Raw genomic sequence first — 22,265 nt, 5'->3', positions numbered from 1 at the left:
TATTTATAAAAGCATTTTTTCCTACTTCCATTGCAAATGAGTAGTAGTTAATTCATAATATGAATTATGGATTTTATAAATACCTATAAACCAACTTGGGATAACATGTACCAGTTTATTCATTATTTCTCTGAAAAAGTATATACTGAGTTCCAAATAATCAATTTAAAAACAAATTATTTAATAATTGCCCCATTTGTAAGCTTGATTTAAAAATAAAAAAGAAGGAACTATATTAATTTTGATGTTCAGGGAGTTTGGAGAAAATCACCTGTGGATGTTACTGAGACCCATCTTTCTTTCTTTCTCTCTCTCTCTTTCTTTCTTTTAAATATTTTTATTGACAAATCTTCACAAATATACAGTCCATATATGGTGTACAATCAGTGGCTCACAATATCATCACAAAGTTTTGTATTCATCACCATGATCATTTTTAGAACATTTGCATAACTCCAGAAAAAGAAATAAAAAGAAAAAATTCATACATTTGATACCCCTTACCCCTTCCTCTCATTAACCATTAGTATTTCCATCTACCCAGTTTATTTTACCCCTTATCCCTCCTATTTATTTATTTTTTATCCATATATATATATTTTTACTCATCTGTCCATACCCTGAATAAAAGGAGCAACAGACACAAGGTTTTCACAATCACACAATCACATTATAGAAGTTATATCTTTATACAGTTGTCTACAAGAATCAAGGCTACTGGAACACAGCTCAACAATTTCGGGTGGTTCCCTCCACCCACTCCAATACAGCATAAACTAAAAAGAGATGTCTGTATATGAGTAAGAATAACTTCAGGATAACCTCTCAACTCTGTTTGAAATCTCTCAGCCACTGGAACTTTGTCTCATTTCTCTCTTCCCCCTTTTAGTCAAGAAGACTTTCTCAATCCCTTGATCCAGGTCCCTGCTCATCCCAGGAGTTCCGTCCTCTGTTTCCAGGGAGATTAACACCCTTGGGAGTCATGTCCCATGTAGGGGGTAGGATAGTGAGTTCACCTGCTGAGTTGGCTTAGAGAAAGAGGCCACATCTGAGCAACAAAAGAGGTTCTCTGGGGGTAACTCTTAGGCCTAATTTTAAGTAGACTTAGCCTATCCTTTGCAGGAATAAGTTTCAAAGGGGCGAACCCCAAGATTGAGGGCTTAGCATATTGATTTTAATGTCCGCACTGCTTGTGAGAATATCAGAAGTTCTCCAAATGGTGAAATTGAGTATTGTCTCGTTTCTCCCCAGTCCTCCAAGGGGGCTTTGCAAATAGTTCTTTATTCACTGCCCAAATTACTCTGGGATATAGTGGAGCATCATACTAACCTGGACAAACCATCAAAATCTCATGCCCTATTCAAGATTCCATGTACTTACGGTGTTCAACTAAACTGACCATGCAAGTTAAATTAGGTAATGTGCTACCCAAAGTATAAATTTTGCACCAAATAAACATCTCTCCCTTTGAAACCTATCTTTCTTAAACATGATTTCGATTAAAAAGAGTTTGAGAGGTTATTGTATCCAACACCCTTGCCTTCAGACTACAAATGTAAATCAGCTCAAACTGATGAAGTTCATATTGACGCATAATTAATGGTGTAATGAGTTTTGGCTCAGATATGCTGGGTTCATACCACTTAGGAAGTATGTAATTTTGGATAGCCTATCCTTTCTGAGACTCTGTCTCCTTCTCTGTAAAACCTTAGAGAGTGGGAAACATTAAATAAAATTACTTAATCTCTTACACATTGCCTTATATTTGGTTGGTTCATAATAAATAATAGCTATAGTAATAATTACAATAATAATATCTAAGCCTTATTGAGCACTTACTATATGCCAAAGTATTACCAATGCTTTACATGTATTAACTCATTTAATTTTTACAGTAATATTCTGACCTACAGAATATTAGGCTGTTGTCAGTTTACACCTGAGGAAAGCTAAGGCTCAGAGAAATGAAATAATTTTCCCAAGGTTACAGGCTGATAAATAATAGAACTAGAATTATAATCCAAGCAGTTTGTCTTCTGATTCTATTGACTTGCAGTTTTTATTGCACAGGATTACCTGGTTTCCCAGTCAAGTGTTTAGTGTATCTTCTTTGCTAGAAAAATCAAGTCTCAGGCTTCAGCTATATTCTAAACTTTTTTCAATTTATGAATAACAGTAGGTCAATGTTGTCAGTCCAACTAATCTTATAATGATTTTGTCATGTATTCATTGTATGAAATCTTTAATAAAGGGAGGGATGTAAGAAGGGGAGACATAAAAAATAAATGGTTACCAAGAAAGAATGTTTATTGGTGTTAGAAGTGACTTTAGCCGCTCTCTTCAACTAGTTATATAGAGAAGAAAATTTGCTATAAACAGGTTTCTTTTGGTCTATCCTCCTTTCTTCCTCAGATTTCAGCGCTGGCTCTTCTCCCCCAACCTCCTTTTTTTCTCTCAAGTTTTGATATGGAGCCAGTAAAAGAATGAGGGAAAATCCTTCACTAGATTCTCTATTCATACTCATCCCCCATTTGGTCTCAGAATATTATCATTAATTGCAATGTGAAGTGATTGAGTCAAGCTGGAGCTATCTATGGTTGAATAATGGGGACAAGTACTAAAGCTGTTCATTCAACTGAAGCCAGCTTGTATACCGAAAGCACTATCACCTCTCAGATTGTATGCCTAAAATAGCATTTTCTTGGTATCATGGACTCAAAGATCAATACAGAAGTAGAATTTCTGTCCTCCAAATACTCATAATATAATAGGGAAATTAGATACAACACACCTTGAAAAGTGAAGTAATTCAGGGTTGAGAAAATGTTCCTAAACAGGAGAGGAAATTATTTCCTTGGACATATAGGAAAGTTTTCACAGAGGACTTAAAATTTGAAGGATTAGTAGGAATTTGCCATGTGGCGGAAGGAAATCTAGGTTAAAGGACCAACACATGCAATGCATAAACACAAGAAAAGATAGTATACTGGGTAAAGAGTGAGAAGTTTGGTATAGCCACATCATAGGTAAAAGAAGGAGCACAGTACAGGACAGGTGAGAGATGTGGGAGAAAAACACAAGTTGAAGTCCAACTATGAAGTTTTCTGAACAGCAATGGAAGGTATTTAGACCTTATTCTCTAAATGCTGGATGAATTAGTGTAGGTATTTTTTTATGTATATGCTGAATATCAACTTATGATTTCATAACATAACCAGTTCTTAAAAATCACATTCTGATTTGTGTTGACAGTGATAACATGATCAAATTAGAATATATTAACCTGAACAGTATGTTTTAGCAAAGTTTAAAACTTTTTTTTATTATTAGTGGTTGCTTTGGATTTGTAACTTTTATTGTTGCTTTGATGTATTTTATAGTAATTTGAAGTCAAATTCATATAACAAAATTAATCATTTTAAACTGAACAATTTAGTGGGATTTAGTACATTCACAGAATTTTGCAAGTACCGCTTCTGTCTAGTTCCAAAACATTTTAAAAAACATCTTCATTATCCCAAAAGAAAACCCCATGCCCATTAGGGAGTCACTCCCATTACCCCCTCTTTCTCCAGTGTCTAGCAGCCATCAATCTGAGTTCTGTCCCTGTGGATTTACCTATTCTGGATATTTTTATATAAATGTAATCATAACAGTATTTGGCCTTTTGTGTCTGTCTTCTTTCACTGAGTGTAATGATTAGGAGTTCATCCATGTTGTAGCAAGTATTTCATTCTTTTTTCATGGTTGAATAATATTCCCTTGAGTGGCTATACTGCATTTTGTTTTGCTATTCATCCATTCATGGATGTTTGTATTTCTTTTTTTATATGCTGTATAGTGGGGGTCACATTTCATTCTTTTTCCATGTGACTGTCCTGTTATTGCAGCACCATTTGTTGAATTTTTTGGAGGGTGGAAGTGCATAGGCCAGGAATCAAACCCAGGTCTCCTGCATGGCAGGTGAGAATTCTACCATTAAACTACCCTTGCACCCCAAGGATTTTGGATTTTTGTTTGTTTGTTTCTAAAGTAAAAATTCAGTTTATTCATCTGTTTATGACACAATACACAACAGTCTGTTTCGCATCATAGATTTTACTTCCAACTCCTTGGAATGTTCATTTCTTTGGCTAAAAGGAGAGACTCGACAGGAAAGCCAGGCAGTGCTTAGGCAACTAAAATAAGGTAGAGGGAGAACAACGCTGATGTCCTCCTTACTGGGAAGAGCACAAGGGACTGTTAGTCACAAGCTGATTTTCTAGAACTGTTAGCTAGAAGCATAGGGAGCACCGCATCTAGGTGCTTGTGCCGTCTCAGGCTTCAGTCACGCCCCCATACAGGTACAGCAGTGCTTTCTGGGAGTCGTCCTCGGTGTCTTGCTGGATGTAATACTGCAGGGACTTGCTGTGCTTTCTCTTGATTCAGACCTAATTTTCAGTATGTCCATTTCACTGTGAGAGACCATGATCCTAATCAGGACCTTGTTACGCATCCCCTTGCCCTTCATGGCATCATACAGCCGATCAGCAGAATACAGGCACTTGTTCTGAATACGCTGGATCAGGTTCAGAAAGGCATTTTCCAGGTCGCCTTTGACCCCTTCTTGATGCCCTCCAGCATGTCATAAGGGCTGTCGCTCTTGTATCTTTCAAAAACTTTCTGGAGGAGGCACACGCTCTGCTCAGTCATGACGCTGATCCACTTGGGAATATCAGTTCCTTTCCACTTCATTCCAGCATCAGAGAGATCCTGGGCATCTTGGTCAGTCAGTTCATAATCAATGACAGAGCCGTCCTCTGCTCGTTTACCCTTTGCGAGGGCAACCATCAGTTTGTGGAAGTTACCAGATGTGTTGGAAACAATGTCCTTCTCCAGGTCAGTCTTGAATATCTCCTTGTAGACTCTTAATTTCCTCCAGCTCCTGGTTGGCCCTTGAGGAGATGATCTCATCAGTTCCCAGACCCTTCCTGGAGGCTTTGAGCTCAGAAGCATCATACTGAGCAGGTATTTTCAATAGGCCCAAAATTACCTACTCCAGGTGACCAGATCTGACTTCAGTGCTGATGGAAGTTCCTTTTTTTTGATCCTCTGGTAAGCTTAGGCAATGTCCTTTCTGTTTTCATTGCTGCAGTTGGTCAAGATGTTGATGATGGTGACCTCATCCACACCTTTGTTCTTGTATTCAGTATCAAAATTGGTATATGCTTTGACCCACCCAGATGTACTTGGGGGTGTAGAGTGATCACCCTCCAAGCTGAGTTTGCACAGAATTTCATGAACGGTAGACATTTTGAAAGAAGCTGGGCTGGTCAGTGAGAGCTATAAGCGTCCCCAGATGCCGAACCAGATGTTTGGACTTTGATATATTGTTTTTTAATGATATACATACTTCATAACTTTTGATCTTGAGTATCAGCATTCTTCTTTAGTTATAAATTTATAAATATAAGGAATAAAAAGAAAAATGCTGAAGAGGGTAGAGTAGCCAGCACCAGGATTCAGTTCTTTTACCAAACAACTATTAAACACGCTGAAACAACTATTTTTAAACCTTGGAGGCCAGAAGAATACCACAACATCCAGGGAAGAGCAGAAGGAAGAGGGTCATAAAGTACAATAAAGGACAGTAAATTGCTCTCCCCATGTGGTAGGTATGGATGCCCATCTCCCACTCTTGTGGCAGGCATCCATGGGGCCCAGCCCCTGGCTAGCTCAGTGACAGAAAGTGACATAACAGTCTTCTTTCTAAGACTAGGGATGGGCATGGCAAATCATTGATCATGACTTTTGATTAGCAAATGTATATTGCTAGGGGACCAGCTCTGAGGGCAGCCATTGTTTCAACCTGCCCTAGAAAAAGGCCAGGGCAGAGGAAATTTTAAAATTCCACACTTTTTCAGAGGTGTGGAGGACAGTTAGTTGAAGGGCTGCATTTGCTTGGCAAGCCAAGAATGATCAGCTTTTGGGAGCCATGGAGGAAGCTCTTGGCACCCCTCTTTATCCCCTTTCTAGAACACTTTGGAGCTGTCTGTGCCCTGTGTTTATTTCCCTGGCCTTGTTTTGGCTTGAAAAGATTAACTTGGGAAGGTCCTCTCTGGCATGCCCCTCCTCCCAGAATCTGCTCTCCATGCAAAAGCAGCTTGAGACAATGAAAGGAGTATAAAAATTATCAAGGCTGGTAGTCTCAGACAAAACCTGTTGGCTTCAAGCACCTAGGAGAGGGAGGTCTGCCTACTGGGAAACAGGGGTACAATTAAACTCCTGTAAACAGAGGAACTCCAAAACAAGTAACAAACAGAAGCCCAGGAAAAGACACAGGCGGAAAGACAGGGAAAACCCTACACACTGCATTCACCTTGGGCAGACCTTCCTGATAGGAAGGCTGATGCTCAAAAAAAATCCTTGTCTTAACATCATCTGGTTTACAAAAAAAAAAAAAAAAGAAAACCAGATATCTCAGGGAATAAATCTCAGAGTTAACATTTTGAAATGTTAAAATGTACAGTGTGCATCAAGAATACAAGACAAAGATACAGGAAATAATGACCCATCCAAAGGAAGAGAATAAAAATCCAGAAACCACAAACAAAGAAGATGAGAATATGGACACACTAAACAAAGTATTTTAAAAAATGTTCCTAAAAATATTCAGGGAGATGAGGGAAAAAACAGAGAACTAAAGGGTTATTAGGAAAACAATAAATGAACAATATGAGAATCTTAGTAAAGCAATAGAAATTTTTAAAAGGAACGAAACAGAACTACTGGAGCTGAAGAACACAACTGAAATTAAAAATACCTAGGCAAGTTTTTCAAGAGTATATTGGTACTAGTAGAAGAATCGGTGATCTTGAAGACAAGGTACTTGATATGAGTCAGGCTGATAAGCAGAAAGAAAAAAGAAATGAAAATAGCCTAAGACACCTCTAGTACACCATCAGGTGTGCCAGTATATGCCTTGTGGGAGTTCCAGAAGGAGAAGAAATAGGAAAAGGGGAGGAAGGAATAGTCAAATAAATAATGACAGTTTCCCAGACTTAGCAAAGGGTATAGTTATGCGCATCCAAGAGGCCAAGAGAACAACAAACAGGATACACATGAAGAAAAATACACCGCATCATATATTGATCACATTATTAAATGCAAAGAACAAGGAGAAAATGCTAAAAGCTGCACGAGAAAAGTGGTGTGTACCTACAAGGGAGTCCCAATGAGACTGAGTGCTGATTTCTCATCAGAAACCATGGAGACAAAAAGGCAACAGGTTGAAATACATAAAGTACTGAAAGAAAACAACTGCCAACCAAGAATTTTATATTTGGTAAGACTTTCTTTAAAAATTAAGGGAGAGATTAAGACATTCCCAGCTAAATAAAAATAAAAGGAGTTTATCACTAGTAAACCTCTCTTATAAGCAATGCTAAAGGGAGTTCTTCAGCCCAAAAGGAAAGGACACTCACAGTGGTTCAAAGCAGCATAAAGAAATAAAGACCTGCAGTAAACATACCATTTGGGTAATTATAAATGCCAATATTATTGTAGTATATTGTTTTTGATCTGTAGCTCCACTTCTTTATGTCCTCCAGATGCTAAAATGCAAATGTGTGAAAATGATGAATCTATGATTTGGGACAAATACTGTAAAAGATACAAATGGTAACAAGTACAAAAATAAAAGTTAGGGGAACAGGTTTAGGAAAAATATATGAACATGTATTGAAGTCAACTTGGTATCATTCCAAATATGATTACTATTTATGTAGGATGTTAAATTTTAACCCCATTGTAACCACAAGGAAAATAGGTGAAAAAATATATCCAGCTAAAAAGGAAGAGGCTCTCAATATGGTACAACACAAAAAATCAAATAAGTATAAAAGTAAGCATTAATAGAAGAATTGAGGGAGAAAAAGGGGCAAAATTAATAATACATACAAAGGCTAAATAGCAACATTGCATTACTAAATTGCAACTACAGAAGACAGGTCTACATTTTCAGTAGTGACTTTAAATGTAAATGAATTAAACTCTCCAGTCACAAGGCAGAGATTGGCAGGAAGGATAAAATAAATCATGGCCAAAGTATATGCTGTCTGCAAGAGACTTACCTTAAAATAAGAGATATAAGAAGGTTGAAAGTGAAGGGATAGAGAAAATATACCATGCAAGTATTAACCAAAAGAGGGCTGGGGTAGTAATACATATATCTAATAAAATAGACTTTAAGTCAAAAACAGTTATGAGGGACAAAGACAGTCATTATGTACTGATAAAGGGAACAATTCAACAAGAAGATCTAATAATTATAAAATATATTTTGCAGCAAATACTGGCAGATTTGAAGGAAGAAATTGATGGTTTTACATTAATTAATAGTAGGAGACTTTTGATATGCTAGTTTCAGTAATGGATAGAAAATCTCCTCAGAAGGTCAGTAAGGAAATACAAGATTTGAACTACACCTAACAGACATACAGAACACATAATCCAACAGCAAAAAAATATACACTCTTCTCAAGCATACATGGATCATTCTCCAGGATAGACCATATGCTAAGTCAGAAAACAAGATTCAATGTATTCAGAAATATTGGAATTGAAATATATTCTCCATCCACAACTGAATGAGGCTAGAAATCAATAGCAAAGGGAGAAATGGAAAATTCACAAACGTTAATGTTGAAATTTAAGCAACATAACAGGAAATCAAAAATGTAATTAGGAAATATCTTCAGGTGAATGACAATGGAAATACAACACACCAAAACTTATGGGATGCAGCAAATACAGAGCTGAGTGGTAAATTTATAGCTCCAATGTTTACATTAAAAAGAAGAGTTCAAGTCAGAAACCTAATGTCAGAACAAATAACTAGAAAAAGAAGAGCAAACCGAAAGCAAAGAGAAGGGAGGAAATAGCATAGATTAGTGTGGAGATAAATGAAATAGAAAATGAACAAAATTAAATGGAGAGAATCAACAAAACTGAAAGTTGGTTCTTTCAAAAGATTAATAAGATTGGGGTGATGTGATTGTGGCTCAATGAAGAATTCTCACCTGCCATGATGGAGACCTGTGTTCTTGGGTCTCTGGTGCCTGCCCATGTAAAAAAAAAAAAAAGAGAGAGAGAGAGAGAGATCAATAAAATTGGCAAACCTTTAGCTAGACTGACACAAAAAGAGGATGCAAGTAACAAAAATCAGAAATGAAAAGGAGACCAACTCTGCTAAAAGAAAAAGGACTATGATTATTACTATGAATAAAATATACTATGTTCATTTTATACTATGAACGACTGTGTGCTAATAGATGAGATAATCTAGATAAAATGGCCAAATTTTTAGAAACACACAAACTACCTACATTGACTCAAGAAGAAATAGAAGATCTCACCAAAACAATTACTAGCAAAGAGAGTGAATTAGTCATCGAAAACCTCCCAACAGAAAAATGTCCGGGACCAAATGGCTTCATTCTAAGAAGACTTAACTCCAGTTTTGCTCAGACTCTTCAAAAAAATTTAAAAGGGTGGAGCATTCTACTTATTCATATTCTACAAAGCCAGCATCACCTCATACCAAAGCCAGATAAAGATATCACAAGAAAAGAAAATTACAGACCAGTATTTCTTATGAATATACATGCAAAAATCCTCAACAAATAATAGCAAACTTTCCATATTAAGTGTAAGGGCATGTACAAGCAGCCAGTTTTCTATTTGTTGCATGAATGCACTTAGTAAATATTAGTATTTCCCTATTTATTTTTATAGCCCTCATACTGAACAAGTTGCTTCATATACACTCTCATTTAAGCCTCATAAGAACATCAAAGGCATACATAGGGCATTTTTTTCTGTTCTCATTTTGTAGAAGAGAAAATTCAGCGACAGAGTTTAATGTTAGTACAGTTCTTTGTCTCCAAGTCTTGTTATTTGCTGAAAATGGAATATTCCTGTGTGTATAGCTTTTAGTTATTATGCCCTAAATCAGTGTAACTAATTTTCATTGGTACCCAAAATTATTCAGTGAAAGATACTATGTACACCTTTTCTTTATATATCACAGTTGAAAATTAACCTAAAATGTAGTTTAAACCCCAATTATAGTATTGGTGTCATGATCCAGGGAAGATCTCCCTAACATTGAATTTTGTGTGATCATGAAAAAAACTAAGACTTGTAAAATAAAAGAGGGACCTTGTGCATTTTCAGTTTTATTCATACAGTCTAGCATATATAATTAAAATGATTGTGACTCAACATAGAATGATGAAGTGAATGAATGAAACATATGTTCTGTTATCTAGGTGACGTGTTGCCAAATTTTGTCATAAATCACTGAACTTTCATATTAATCCTGTAGGTTTTAAATGAACACATGATTTAAATTCTAATAAGCATTCTACCACATATTTATTAGTGTTTTTCATTTATATTGCCTTATATAATATGGCAGGTAGTACTTTCTATTCCTCACTTTATTCATCTGTTGAATATCTATGGAATAAACTAAGCCACAGAAAAGCTTAGTGATACCTTAGGTAGTGACCCAAGCTATTAACTCCTTGTTTTGAATGTTTCATAAGCTGTGCTGTATTATAATTTATGAAAGTCATTCAAATGGAAATATCTTAAAGTCTAACATTGAAATATGTTAGATACAATAATCTAAAATGTATATTTGTGGTTTCAAGTACTTTTAATAGTTTGATATCTATTCTTTGCTAAGGTACCATTACATATATTTAAGTGGAATTTTATTCCCCTTATCAGCTCCGTATTCTTCCAACTAGCATTCCTATTCTTACTAATAGAAATCATATGTGAGTTTTCAGATATCTTTGAACATCAGTCATTTTTATTCTTTTACTCAGGTCAGGAATTTTCCTAATTTGGCAAAGCATCTTTGTTTCAAAATTGTAAAAGGAAGCTCTAAGATACATTGTCATTTAATCTTAGTAAATATTATGGTTTTCTTTTAGGTGTTGACAGTTCTTCTACCACGAGCAGCGCCTCTCCAATGCCCAACAGTTATGATGCCCTAGAAGGAGGCAGCTATCCAGGTAATTTATTACTTTGTGTTTGTTTTTCAAATTCATTCATTTAAAAATTTATAACCATCGATTACTGCCAATTATGAAAATATGTAATTAATAGTATCTCTATTTTTTATATAAACTTTTTACCCTACTATTAGCACTTGGCATTTGTGTAACAAGCTATAAATTCATCAGAAAAAAAGGGACATTTTCTTAATATTTCTTAGTCTTTATTTAATAATGTTAAGTGTCTTATAACCACTCTGAATACTGTTTCTCGGAGGCCTGATTTTTTGCTATATTGCTGTATCTTTTTTCCTTTTTCTTAAAGAAATTGATAGAGAATAATTCTCCTCTTCTTTCTCCTTTTTTTATTACTGTTTAAATAAACTTCCTCTTTCTCTTGTTATGCTTAAGTCCTTGAATTTCTTGCAACTAGCTTTTTAATATAAATAAATATTTTTTTGACTCAATTTCTCCTCTAGCTCCTTGCTGCCTCCACCAGAAAAATACATTAGCCAATTTGGAGGATAGGTTTTGGAGGCATCAGCCATGTCTGGAAACAGTTTATTTTAGTTTTTATTTAAGGGAATAGTAGTAATGGATAATGTTAAAAGAGAAAAAAGTACAGAACTAGCTTTTATAATTAATAGTTATTTCATTAAAATATCTTGTACTGTGATTTTCATTATTCTCCAATCCTGTCACTGACACCACATCTTCTATCTTTTTTTAATGACTCAAAACTTTAGACCTAATGGAACAAGTAATTTTGCCTTTTTCTTTATTTTTTTTTTTTAGTGTGCTAATAGTTACAGTAAAAATAGGATGGAGCTTAATTGAAGTTGGAGTGTGCTATACTGAACAAAATATACTATCTCACTGTCCCTATACTGTGTCAGTGGAAAACCTTAGTCTTTTCATGAGCTCTACACTTACCTAAAGTGAAATTATCCAGTCTTGAAAAGTCATGGCTTTGGAGTCAGACCTTGGTTTGTTAGTCTCTTTTCAACAATTTTTAATCTTATTACTGTACTTACTATTTTAGTGAGTTTAGGCAAATTTTCTAGCCACTTATACTTGACCAAAATTAAGGAAAGGTATTAATGTGTATAGTAATAACATTAAATGAATAATAAGTTTTGTTCAATAAGCAAACAATTATTGAAGATTTATGCTGTATCAGATTTTAGAATAAAGCTTAGAACTATAGAGGCATATGAAATGTTATCCCTTTTCTGAGGAAAGGGAGAAGATGTAGCCCTCCATGTTTGTAACCCCAATTTTTAATTTATTTTGTGAATTACTGTTGTATGTTCCCATCACCATGAGATGGACAAACTTTTAAACATTATTGCACTGAATTGAAACTCTTGTTCTTTTACTTTTAAAAGTCTGGGAGGTTTCCAGATCACTAAAGTCTGACACTTGACTAAACAGTGCAAGATGATAGATAGCAGAATGTATAGGAGAATGTGTCTTGAGAAATTAAAGCCACTGAAGTCAGTAGAAAGATGTGATTCCTCAAGGAACTTAAAAAAGATAAATTGTGTTAAGCCAGATGCTTTTAAGAACATACATTTGCAGTCTTGTTGCTGGTGTATTATGGTATTTTTATATGAAAGAAGTAAGTTTTAAAAAGTACATACATTATAGATTTTACTTTAAATAAGACTAGAAGTCAGTATACCAAAATATTAATCATATTATATATGGCTATGTGTAATTTTTACAGTTTTTTTTTTGTTCTTGTGAAGTTTCAATTTTGTACATTTTTTTCACAATTTTAATCTAATATTAGTTTTTGTTTTAAATTTAAATAAAAGAACATTCTTTTACTCAAGAATTTTAGTTTGCATGACTATACCAGACATTGTTTTAAGAGCTGGACACAGGTCTAGGTATTATCTTTTGTACTTAACTCACAGTTTTGCCTCTGCCAAACAATGCAGGCTTCTAGGAGGCGGTGCGCATATCCCCTCTACTGACATTTTCAAGTCCTGGCAAGATCAGATAAAAGACAAGTTAGAGGGCGGGCCGCGGTGGCTCAGCGGGCAAGGTGCTTGCCTGCTATGCCGGAGGACCTCGGTTCGATTCCCGGCCCCAACCCATGTAACAAAAACGGAGAAACAGAATACAATAAAAAAAACAAGAAAATGTTTCCCTTTCTTCCTTCCTTCCTTCCTTCTATCCTTCCTTCCTTCTCTCTGTCTTTAAAAAAAAAAAAAAAAAAAAAAAAAAAAAAGACAAGTTAGAGAAATGAGTAGTTGACACTCTTTTTATTGTACTGCTTTGCTTTGATTTCTGCTTCTTAGCCCTATTCCTGCTAAGAAAATAAAAGAAAAGCTGTCTTACCTACACTCACATACATATAAATATATATATATGTGTATTTAAAGTTCTTATTTGTTAGAAATATCAACTGAATTATTTGTCAATGAAATCATACTATATATGGGACTTTCTTATAAATGCTCCTGTAAACAAAAGGGGTGTGGGGAGAAACAACATGTAAAACAAGATTAGCAATATGATAATTATTGAAGCTGAATGATAGTTATGTGGGGGTTCATTATTCTATTCTCTCTACTGTTGTGTGTTTAAAAATTTTTATTAATAAAAACTTGAAAAAGTAAAAGGGGATGTGCCTCACCCAAGGAGTCAATATTCGTTGAATCCTGGTTATCAGTTGTCAGCATTTTGTTTTTCCTTTTGTTAGATATGCTTTCTTCATCAGCCAGCAGTCCTGCCCCTGACCCTGTCCCTGAGCCTGATCCTGCTCCAGCTCCAGCTCCTGCTCCAGCTCCTGTTCCTGCTGCTCCTCAGCCTGCAAAAGTGGCTAAACCTTTTGGCTATGGTTATCCAGCTCTTCAACCTGGTTATCAGAATGCTACACCACCACTTAATTCTGGAGTACAGCCCCATAACCCAGCGTATTCTGGATTCCAACAGTATGCTCAAGTATGTATTCAGCTGTGTAAAAGAAATTGCATTTTGAAAAATTGCGAGCTATTATCAATTCTAACAAATTCCTGTTAATTCAGATAGATCATAGGTACAAATAAAGGTAAGCCTGGATCAAACATAAATATAATTTTTTATTCACATGCAGAGAAATAGAAAATAAAATACAGATACCAAATTTTTAAAAAGATTAATGTGGGTCAGCATATTAGGAGTGATTTTTATTTTCTTCCTTGTACTTTCTACTCAGAAATAACATGGTGTAAATGTGGTTTGGAATTTTTGTCCCAATCTTTAACTTGAAGAAATCTCTATGATGTATAACTGTGGTGCAAGCCTCCACACACATAAATTCTCCTGAGTACATGATCAGCTACTAGTAATGAACTGTCTCATTACTCTATCAGTTTAATAATAGAGAACTATATGTGTATATATTTTTTTTTTCTTTTTTTTTTTTCTTTAACATGGCAGGCACCAGGAATTGAACCCAGGTCTCCAGCATGGCAGGCAAGAATTCTGCCTGCTGAGCCAGCATGGCCCTCCCAAGAGAACAATATTTTAAGTTGATATTTACTGAGAGAAAATAAAATATAAGAAAATATAGTCCCATTAGACAATCCTTAAAGAAATTTCATCTTATAGTGGGCTAAAAATGAAAACTGGAGGGAAATAAGAGAGTCATTTGTTTCTGGAATTTACTGTTGGAGTTATGGGGGGAGGAAGAAAACAACACTGGAATAATGTGGTTGGTTCGTATAGATTCCCTGCCTGTCATGTTCTTAATGACTCCACTGGTCGAGACAAAACACTGTAAGTTAATCTTTTCTGGCTCTTTTTATACTTTAGGTAAATTCCCATTTGAGGTCATAGTAGGATTTATTTCTGCATTTTAATGAGAAGAAAATCAAGTTCAAAGAAAGAATATTTGTAATCTAGTTGGTCAAGGAGAAAACACAAATTTTGTTTTAAAATAGTATGTGGTCTTCCATAATGACGTAAGACTGAGGTTCACAAGCTGCAGTCCTTGTGCCAGATCTGGCATGCGTCTGTTTTTGAAAACAAAGTTTTATTGGAATACAGCTGCGCCCATTCTTTCATGTATTGTCTATAGGTGCTTTTGTACGATAATGATGTCGTTGAGTAATTGCGAAAGAGACCATGTGGATTTCAAAGCTTTAAAATGTTTACTCTCTGAGCCTTTACAGAAGAAGTTTGCTGATCCCTAACATAGAAAAACTGCAAGGATTGTTCTTTTCCCATTTGATTTAAGAGATTGTTTTGGAAAAATTAAGAACTTGTCTTTGGGAATAAAAGCAAAAATTAATATTCAGTAGGCTAGGTTTTTTATGTAACCTTATTTTATTCTTCTGCCATCACCGTCCTGTTTATACCCTAGACCTAAAGCAAGGATCCAGAGGAGTTTGGATAAAGAAGACAGTGACAAACTAAACAATAATGTAGGTTATTAACCACAGTTAAAATATGTAACATAAAACCAAAATAATTAGAAGCACACTATGAGTTCATCCACTCCCACCTTTTCATATTTTTTAACATTTTATTATGTGTAATGTATTAATAAATAATATATAAATATTATTTAAAAACATGCTAATTAGCAGCATACAACTTGATAGATTTCTACAAATTATACCCACTCATTTAATTAGCAGCCAGAAGCCTGTCTCATACCTCTTCTAGTCACTAACCACCCAAACAAGAGTAACCGCTATCCTGATTTCTAATACAATGGATGAGTGTTGCCTGTTTATAATCTTTATGTAAGTGGAACTATACTGTATGCACTCTTGTGTCTGGACTCTTTTGCTCAACTTTATGCTTAGTGTGTTGTAGTTCATTCATTCTCATTGTTAGACAGTACTCCATTATGTGAATATACTGGTTGGTTCTATTGATGGACATTTGGGTACATTTCCATTTTTGGACAGCTATGAATAGTGCTACTGTGAACATTCTGTATACATATTTTAGTGAATGTATACATGTTGGAGTGGAATTGCTGGGTCCTTGGCTTTCCATATGTTCATCTTCAGCTGTTATTGTCAAATGGTTTTCCAAAGTAGATACTCCAATTTGTACCTCCCCCTAGCAGTGTGTCTGAGAGTTCCAGTTACTTATATCCTTGTGAATATTGGAATTCTAAATTTTTGTATTAGACTGTCAGTTTCTTTCCTTTTATTACTGAGGAAATTGGGACCCAGATAAATAAGCTCACCTGTCCAAGATCAGAGGATGCAGTAGTTCATCTTGAATAAGAATGCAAAAAACCTTGCAGTCCAGAATTAAGCATTTTATTTTCTCTAACTAGTAGGGACATTTGCAGTAGTAAATCAAAGTTAGGTTTGATATATATCCCTCGAAGGAGGATTACAAAGCAGTGATTTGTTTTTGTCTAATCTGAATTTAAAGTAGTGTTTTGAACACTAATGCACCAGGGGCAGTGAGCAATATAAGCACATAGCTAAGACCTGTATTTGATTTCTCACATATTTGCACATGCAAAAAAGTTTATGAATTTTCATATAAGATTTACATTATCAAGAGCTGTTTTTAAGCAGCCTTCTATAATAAAATTGAAATGCTTTTAAATCTTAATTAACACTTAGTTAAAATCTTATTAAACACTTAGTTTAATCCCGCATGAGGGTTTCTTTGTATTCATTAATTTTGGATGATCTTTATTAAGTAATGGGAAGTCTAATGGTTGTTGAGGGGACTTAAAATTTTGTTTTTTGAGGTTTACATAATAGGAAAAAGCTGATGTCTGAAAATGAAAACACAGATATACATACTGTATAGCTTTAAAACAAACAAACTTGGAGCATCGTCAATTATAGAAAATGCAGAATATCAAAAAGAAAAAAGTATCAACCCATATTCCCACAATGAGGTTATGACCAAAGCAACACTTGAGATTATCTTTCCAGGCTTCTCTCTGTGCTTCAGAGGGAAAAAGTAAAGAAGCTGCTCATCCAAATGACTTGTTTAAACGAACAAAAGAAATTGATACATTTGGTTATTGTTTTGGAAATTTTTTTATTCCTTTAACAGTATGTGAGAAAGTCTTCCCAAATTACTATATATTTCTTTATCAGTTTGGAAGTTATATGGTGTTTCAACCAGTTTACCATGATTGGTTATAAAAGGATCAACATCCCTGTATATGTATGTACCTTTGTTCATTTGTCTTATCTCCTTAGATGAAATGTCACAAGTAGAATTACTGAATCAAAGCACCCAATTTGTAAGGCTTTTGAATTCCTTTCTACTTACTCATTCAGTATGTATGTACTGTGTTCACTGTGTTCATACTGTGAACCAGCACTGTTCTGGGCACTGAGGATACAAGAGGCTGAGTGAACAAAAGAAAGTTCCTGTTCTCAGGAAGCTTAAATTTTTGTGAGAAGGCAGGGTCCACAGGACAATAAGTGAATTCATGTGATATTTTCAAATAGTTAAAAGTGTTGTTATGAAGGAAATTAGGTAAGGTGAAGAAATTGCTGGGGTGAGAGATATGGAATGTAGAATCAGGGAAGCTCTCATTGTAGAAGTTATATTTGAATTAACATTTGAATGACAAGAAAAAGCCAGGCATGAAAAATCTAGATGTAGAACATTTCAGACTGAGGGAACGTAAGTGCAAAGATGTAGTGCAGGAGCAGTTTCAACATGTTCCAGGAATAAAATGTGGCTAAAATTCACTTAACAGTGGGAAAAATAATAGGGCCGAGATCAGAGAGCTAGGCAAGGACCATAGTCAAAAGTTTGGATTTTACCCCAAGTGCTAAGAGAAGAAATTGGAGATTTTATGTATTAGAAATGATATCTCATTTACATGTTCAGAGGATCGTTTCAGCTGCTGTGGAAAGAATGAATTAGAGATGCCGGTATTTGAAAAGACAAAAATGGAAGCAGGAAGACAACTTGAAGGTTCGCCATAATCCAAGAAATAGATGATTGTGCCTGTACTAAGGCTCTGTCAGTGGACGTACTGAAAAGCAAATGGATAAGAGATTTTGACTTGGTGTTGGATAAATGTGGAGGGCATCAAGGATAATTCTGGTAGAGCAACTAGGTAGACAGAGGATGAAACAGGTCTGGGAATGGGAATTCAGTTGGCCATGTTAGAGTAAAATGTCCAGTAGACATCCAAGTAGAGAGATCAAGCAGGCAGTAATTGATCAGGTATGGGGAAATAGTATACCAATGCATACTCCCAGCAAAAGTGTCCATATTGTGAAGAACAGCAAGAATCATTCTTCTGAAAATCTTTATGACTTTTATAGGCAAAAATAATGGCATTTTATTTTTTCCATAATTATTAATAATCTGTGTTTCTTTACTGAAATCTCTGTTTATATCCTTTTACCATTTTTTGTTAAGGTGTTGATTTTTATTTTGTTTCTGATTTGTAAAAGCTATCTGTAGTAAGTATATTAACTTTTTGCCTAATGTAACAAATTTTCCCCAGGTTGGCATTGATTTTTAATTTTGGTGTTATTTTTTGAACATTGGAGGAATATTTAAGTTTTATGTGATCACTTTATCATTTATTTGTTGGTTTTACCTTTGTTTGTATCCTTTAAAAGGTCTTCCCAAATCTGAGATTAGGAAAATATTACAGCTGTGTGTTTTTCAGTTGTCTTTTCAATTTTGTATCTTTAGTCAATCAAAGTTTTATTTTGGTATATAATGTAAATCAGAAATCTCATTTTCCACAGAAATGGTTAGCCCATAGTTCAAGCCATTTATTAAATAATTGATCTTTTCTCACTAATGAAATGTTCCACCTTCATTTATATCCTAAATTCTTACGAACATGGTTCTACTTGGGATCTTTCTATTACATACTGCTATTGATCCATACAGTACATTCAGTCTATGTACAGTTCTACTGAAAACTCAGAGAATGTTGTTGTACAGTTTTTTTCCCTTAACATTATCAGCTTCAACTACTGCTCACATTTTGCCATACTTGTTTCATATACCATTTCCCCTTCTTGTTTAGGATTTTGCTTTTCTTTTTGGGGGGATGGGGTGGTGCATGGTCCGAGAATCGAACCCTGGTCTTCCGCATGAAAGGTGAGCATTCTCCCACTGAACTATACATGCACGCCTCTGCTTAGGATTTTAAGTTAGTCTCTGACAGAAATTTCTTACATAACCACAAAACATTATCCAGCAAAATGAATAATAATTTCTAAAGATCTTTAAAATTCAGTCTAGGGCGAGCAACCATGGCTCAGTGGCATAGTTCTCACCTGCCATGCCCGAGAACCAGGTTCGATTTCTGGTGCCTGCCTATGTAAAAAAAAAATTTCAATATGTTCACATTTCTCTGATGCTTTCAGAAATGCCTTTGACAGTTGGTTTGTTCAAATCAGGATCCAAATATGGTCTACTAATTTCATTTGCTTATGTCTCTTAATTCCCTTTTAATTTAACCCCCCTGCCCTTTTTCATGATTTGTATTTGTTGAGAAACTGAATCAGTTGTGCTATAGAATATCCCACCATTCTGAGTTTGGGTAATTGCTTCCTTGAGTTATCATTTAACTTGTTCTTCTATTATGTTTTCTATGGACTGGAAATTTGATCTAATGACTTGAGTTATATTTATATTCAGGCTTATTACTTCATTTATTTTTTTGCTTAGGCTAGAATATGGTATATTTTGGTGCTGAGTACTTCATAATACTATATGATTGTCTCACTTTTAGTGGTTCTAGTCACATTGACTAGTGGGTTCAGATGGTGATCCCTTTATTTTGAAGTTCCTTATTAAGCTTTCACTTTGTGGCTTTATCATCTGTTGATGAGTGTTACCTGAATCATTTACTTCAATATGGTCTGTAAAATAGTGACTTTCCTGAATTTCCCACTCCTTTTACATTTATTAACTGGAATTCTTCAATACATCTACATAATGGAGTATTAGGTAGAAAAGGAATGAAGATCTCTATATATAAATACAGATTTCTCTCCAGGACATTTTTTTAATGGGAGAAAAAAGGCCATATTTAAAATACTGCCTATATTAGTTTATATTTGTAAATAGAAATAATGAAGGACCAAAAGCTAATAAAAATGGTTAACTCTACATAGAGGAATCTGGAGTGAAGTGAGCTATCTCTAAATGTACTTTTAAAGTTTTGACATTAGAATTATGTAAGTGTTATGTTTACTAAAAATAAATACATTATTAAGTCAAAAAGATAAAAGCAATACCTAAAAATTAAAAACAAATAAAAACAGAGGAACCTGTTTGTCAAGTTGGCTACATCCTGAAACAGAATACAGAATTGTTTATTTAATATTAACAAAATATTTTGCATACTCACAGTGAAATATAATCTAAGAAGAAAAGAACTGCAAAATTGGAGGACTCACACTTCCCAATTTCAAAACTTAATACAAAGCTACGGTAATAAATTAGTGTGATTCTGGAATAAAGACAGCGACCAATGGAATAAAATTGAGACTTTGTATATAAACCAAAATTGAGACTTTGTATATAAACCCACATATGTATCGCATTTGACTTTGACAAGTTTGCCAAGTACATACAATGGGGAAAGAATAGTCTCTTGGATGCTGGGAAAATTGAATATCCACATGAAAAGAATTAAATTGGACCCAACCATATATTATATACAAAAATTAACTCAAAATAGAATAGTTACCTAATTATAAGATAAAATAATCAAACTCTTAGAAGAAAACCTAGGGGAAAAGCTTCAGGATCTTCTATTAGGCAATGGATTCTTAGATGTGACCCCATAAACACAAACAGAAGAAGAAAAAAATAGATAAATTTGACTTTATCAAAGTTAAAAACTTTTGTGTTTCAAGTATATTATCAAGAAAGTATAAAGACAGCCTATAGAATGAGAAAAAATAATTTCAAATCTTATATACATGATAAGTGTTCAGTATCCAAAATGTATAAAGATCTTCTGTGACTCAACAATAAAAACAAGCAACTCAATTTAAAAATGGGCCATAGACATGAATGGGCATTTTTCCAAAGAAGATACACAAATGGCCAACAAGCACATGTAAAGTACTCAGCATCATTAGCCATTTGGGAAATGCAAATAAACTGCAATAAGATATCACTTCACCTACTAGGATTAAAGTTATTTTTAAAATGGAAAATAACAAGTGTTGGCAAGGATGTGGAGAAATTGAAACCCTCACATGTCGCTAGTGGGATGTAAAATGGTACAGCTGCTGTACTGAAAAACAGTTTGGTAATTCCTCAGAAAGTTAAACAAAATATCATAAAAGTTGTCAGTTCTACTTTTTAGGTTATATACCCCAAAGATTTGAAAGCAGGCACTCAGATACCTGTACACCAATGTGAATTCACAGTAGCATAAGTCACAATAACCAAAGGCAGAAACAATCCAAGTGTCCACTGACAGATGAGTAGATAAGCAAAATGTGATATATCCATACAATGAAATACTATTCAGCAATAAAAAGGAATTAAGTTCTGATACATGCTGAAACATGAATGAACCTTGAAAGCATTGTCAGACACAAAAGGACAAATATTGTATGATTCCACGTGTGAAATACCTAGAATAAAGCAGTTCACCGAGACAGAGTAAATTTAGGTTACGAGGGGTTGGGGAAAGAGGGGAGAATAAAGAGTTATTGCTTACAAGGTAAATAAATAGTTTCTGTTTTGGGTTATGAAAAAGTTTTGGTAATGGAAGGTGGCGACGGTACCCAGTATTATTAAAGTAATTAAAACCACTGAAATGTATGCTTAAAAATGGTTAAAATGGCATATATTTATGTTTTACATATATATAATCACATATAATTAATGCATAATGTAATATACAACAATTTTTAAAAGTTCCCTGTGACCACAGTACTTTCCTCATATACTCCAGCCTGTGTCTTCCTCTCTCCTGATGCCCTCCAGACAAATATTGAGTCTACTTTAAAAAAACAAACAACAGTAAAAAACCTACAGAGTATTGCTGTTAACATTAGAAACCATGGTTTTCAGCAAAAGACGGGAGATACTAGTCTAAAATCAAAGAAGTTAAGTTTAATTGCTGTCAATTTGAAGTTTGAATTGGAAATAGCAACACAAACTCATTATTTTTCACCTTTATTTAAAAGTGTATATTTTCTATTGCTACCCAGTATAAAAATCTAAAAGTAGTGACAGATACAGTGGCAAGTCGTAGTGTTTATGGTCTTTTATTTACCATTC

At 34.6% G+C, this 22,265-nt stretch overlaps 1 protein-coding gene and 1 pseudogene across 9 annotated transcripts in view; one reads left to right on the top strand and one right to left on the bottom strand.

The window, feature by feature from the left end:
• Positions 1-22,265, top strand: part of SEC24B (SEC24 homolog B, COPII component) — a 117,294-nt gene that overhangs the window by 68,863 nt on the left and 26,166 nt on the right. For all 9 annotated transcript variants that reach the window (XM_077142582.1, XM_077142581.1, XM_077142576.1 and 6 more), the window contains 2 exons: positions 10,986-11,066; positions 13,762-14,003. In XM_077142582.1, coding sequence (XP_076998697.1) covers positions 10,986-11,066; positions 13,762-14,003 — 323 coding nt within the window. The remainder of the gene's footprint in view (positions 1-10,985; positions 11,067-13,761; positions 14,004-22,265) is intronic.
• LOC143668501 (annexin A2 pseudogene) lies at positions 4,317-5,307 on the bottom strand (annotated as a pseudogene).

This window comes from Tamandua tetradactyla, chromosome 24, assembly GCF_023851605.1.
Source record: "Tamandua tetradactyla isolate mTamTet1 chromosome 24, mTamTet1.pri, whole genome shotgun sequence".
Classification (NCBI taxonomy): domain Eukaryota; kingdom Metazoa; phylum Chordata; class Mammalia; order Pilosa; family Myrmecophagidae; genus Tamandua; species Tamandua tetradactyla.
The sequence above is the reverse complement of the archived record's forward strand: the minus strand, read 5'-3'. Positions and strand labels throughout refer to the sequence as shown.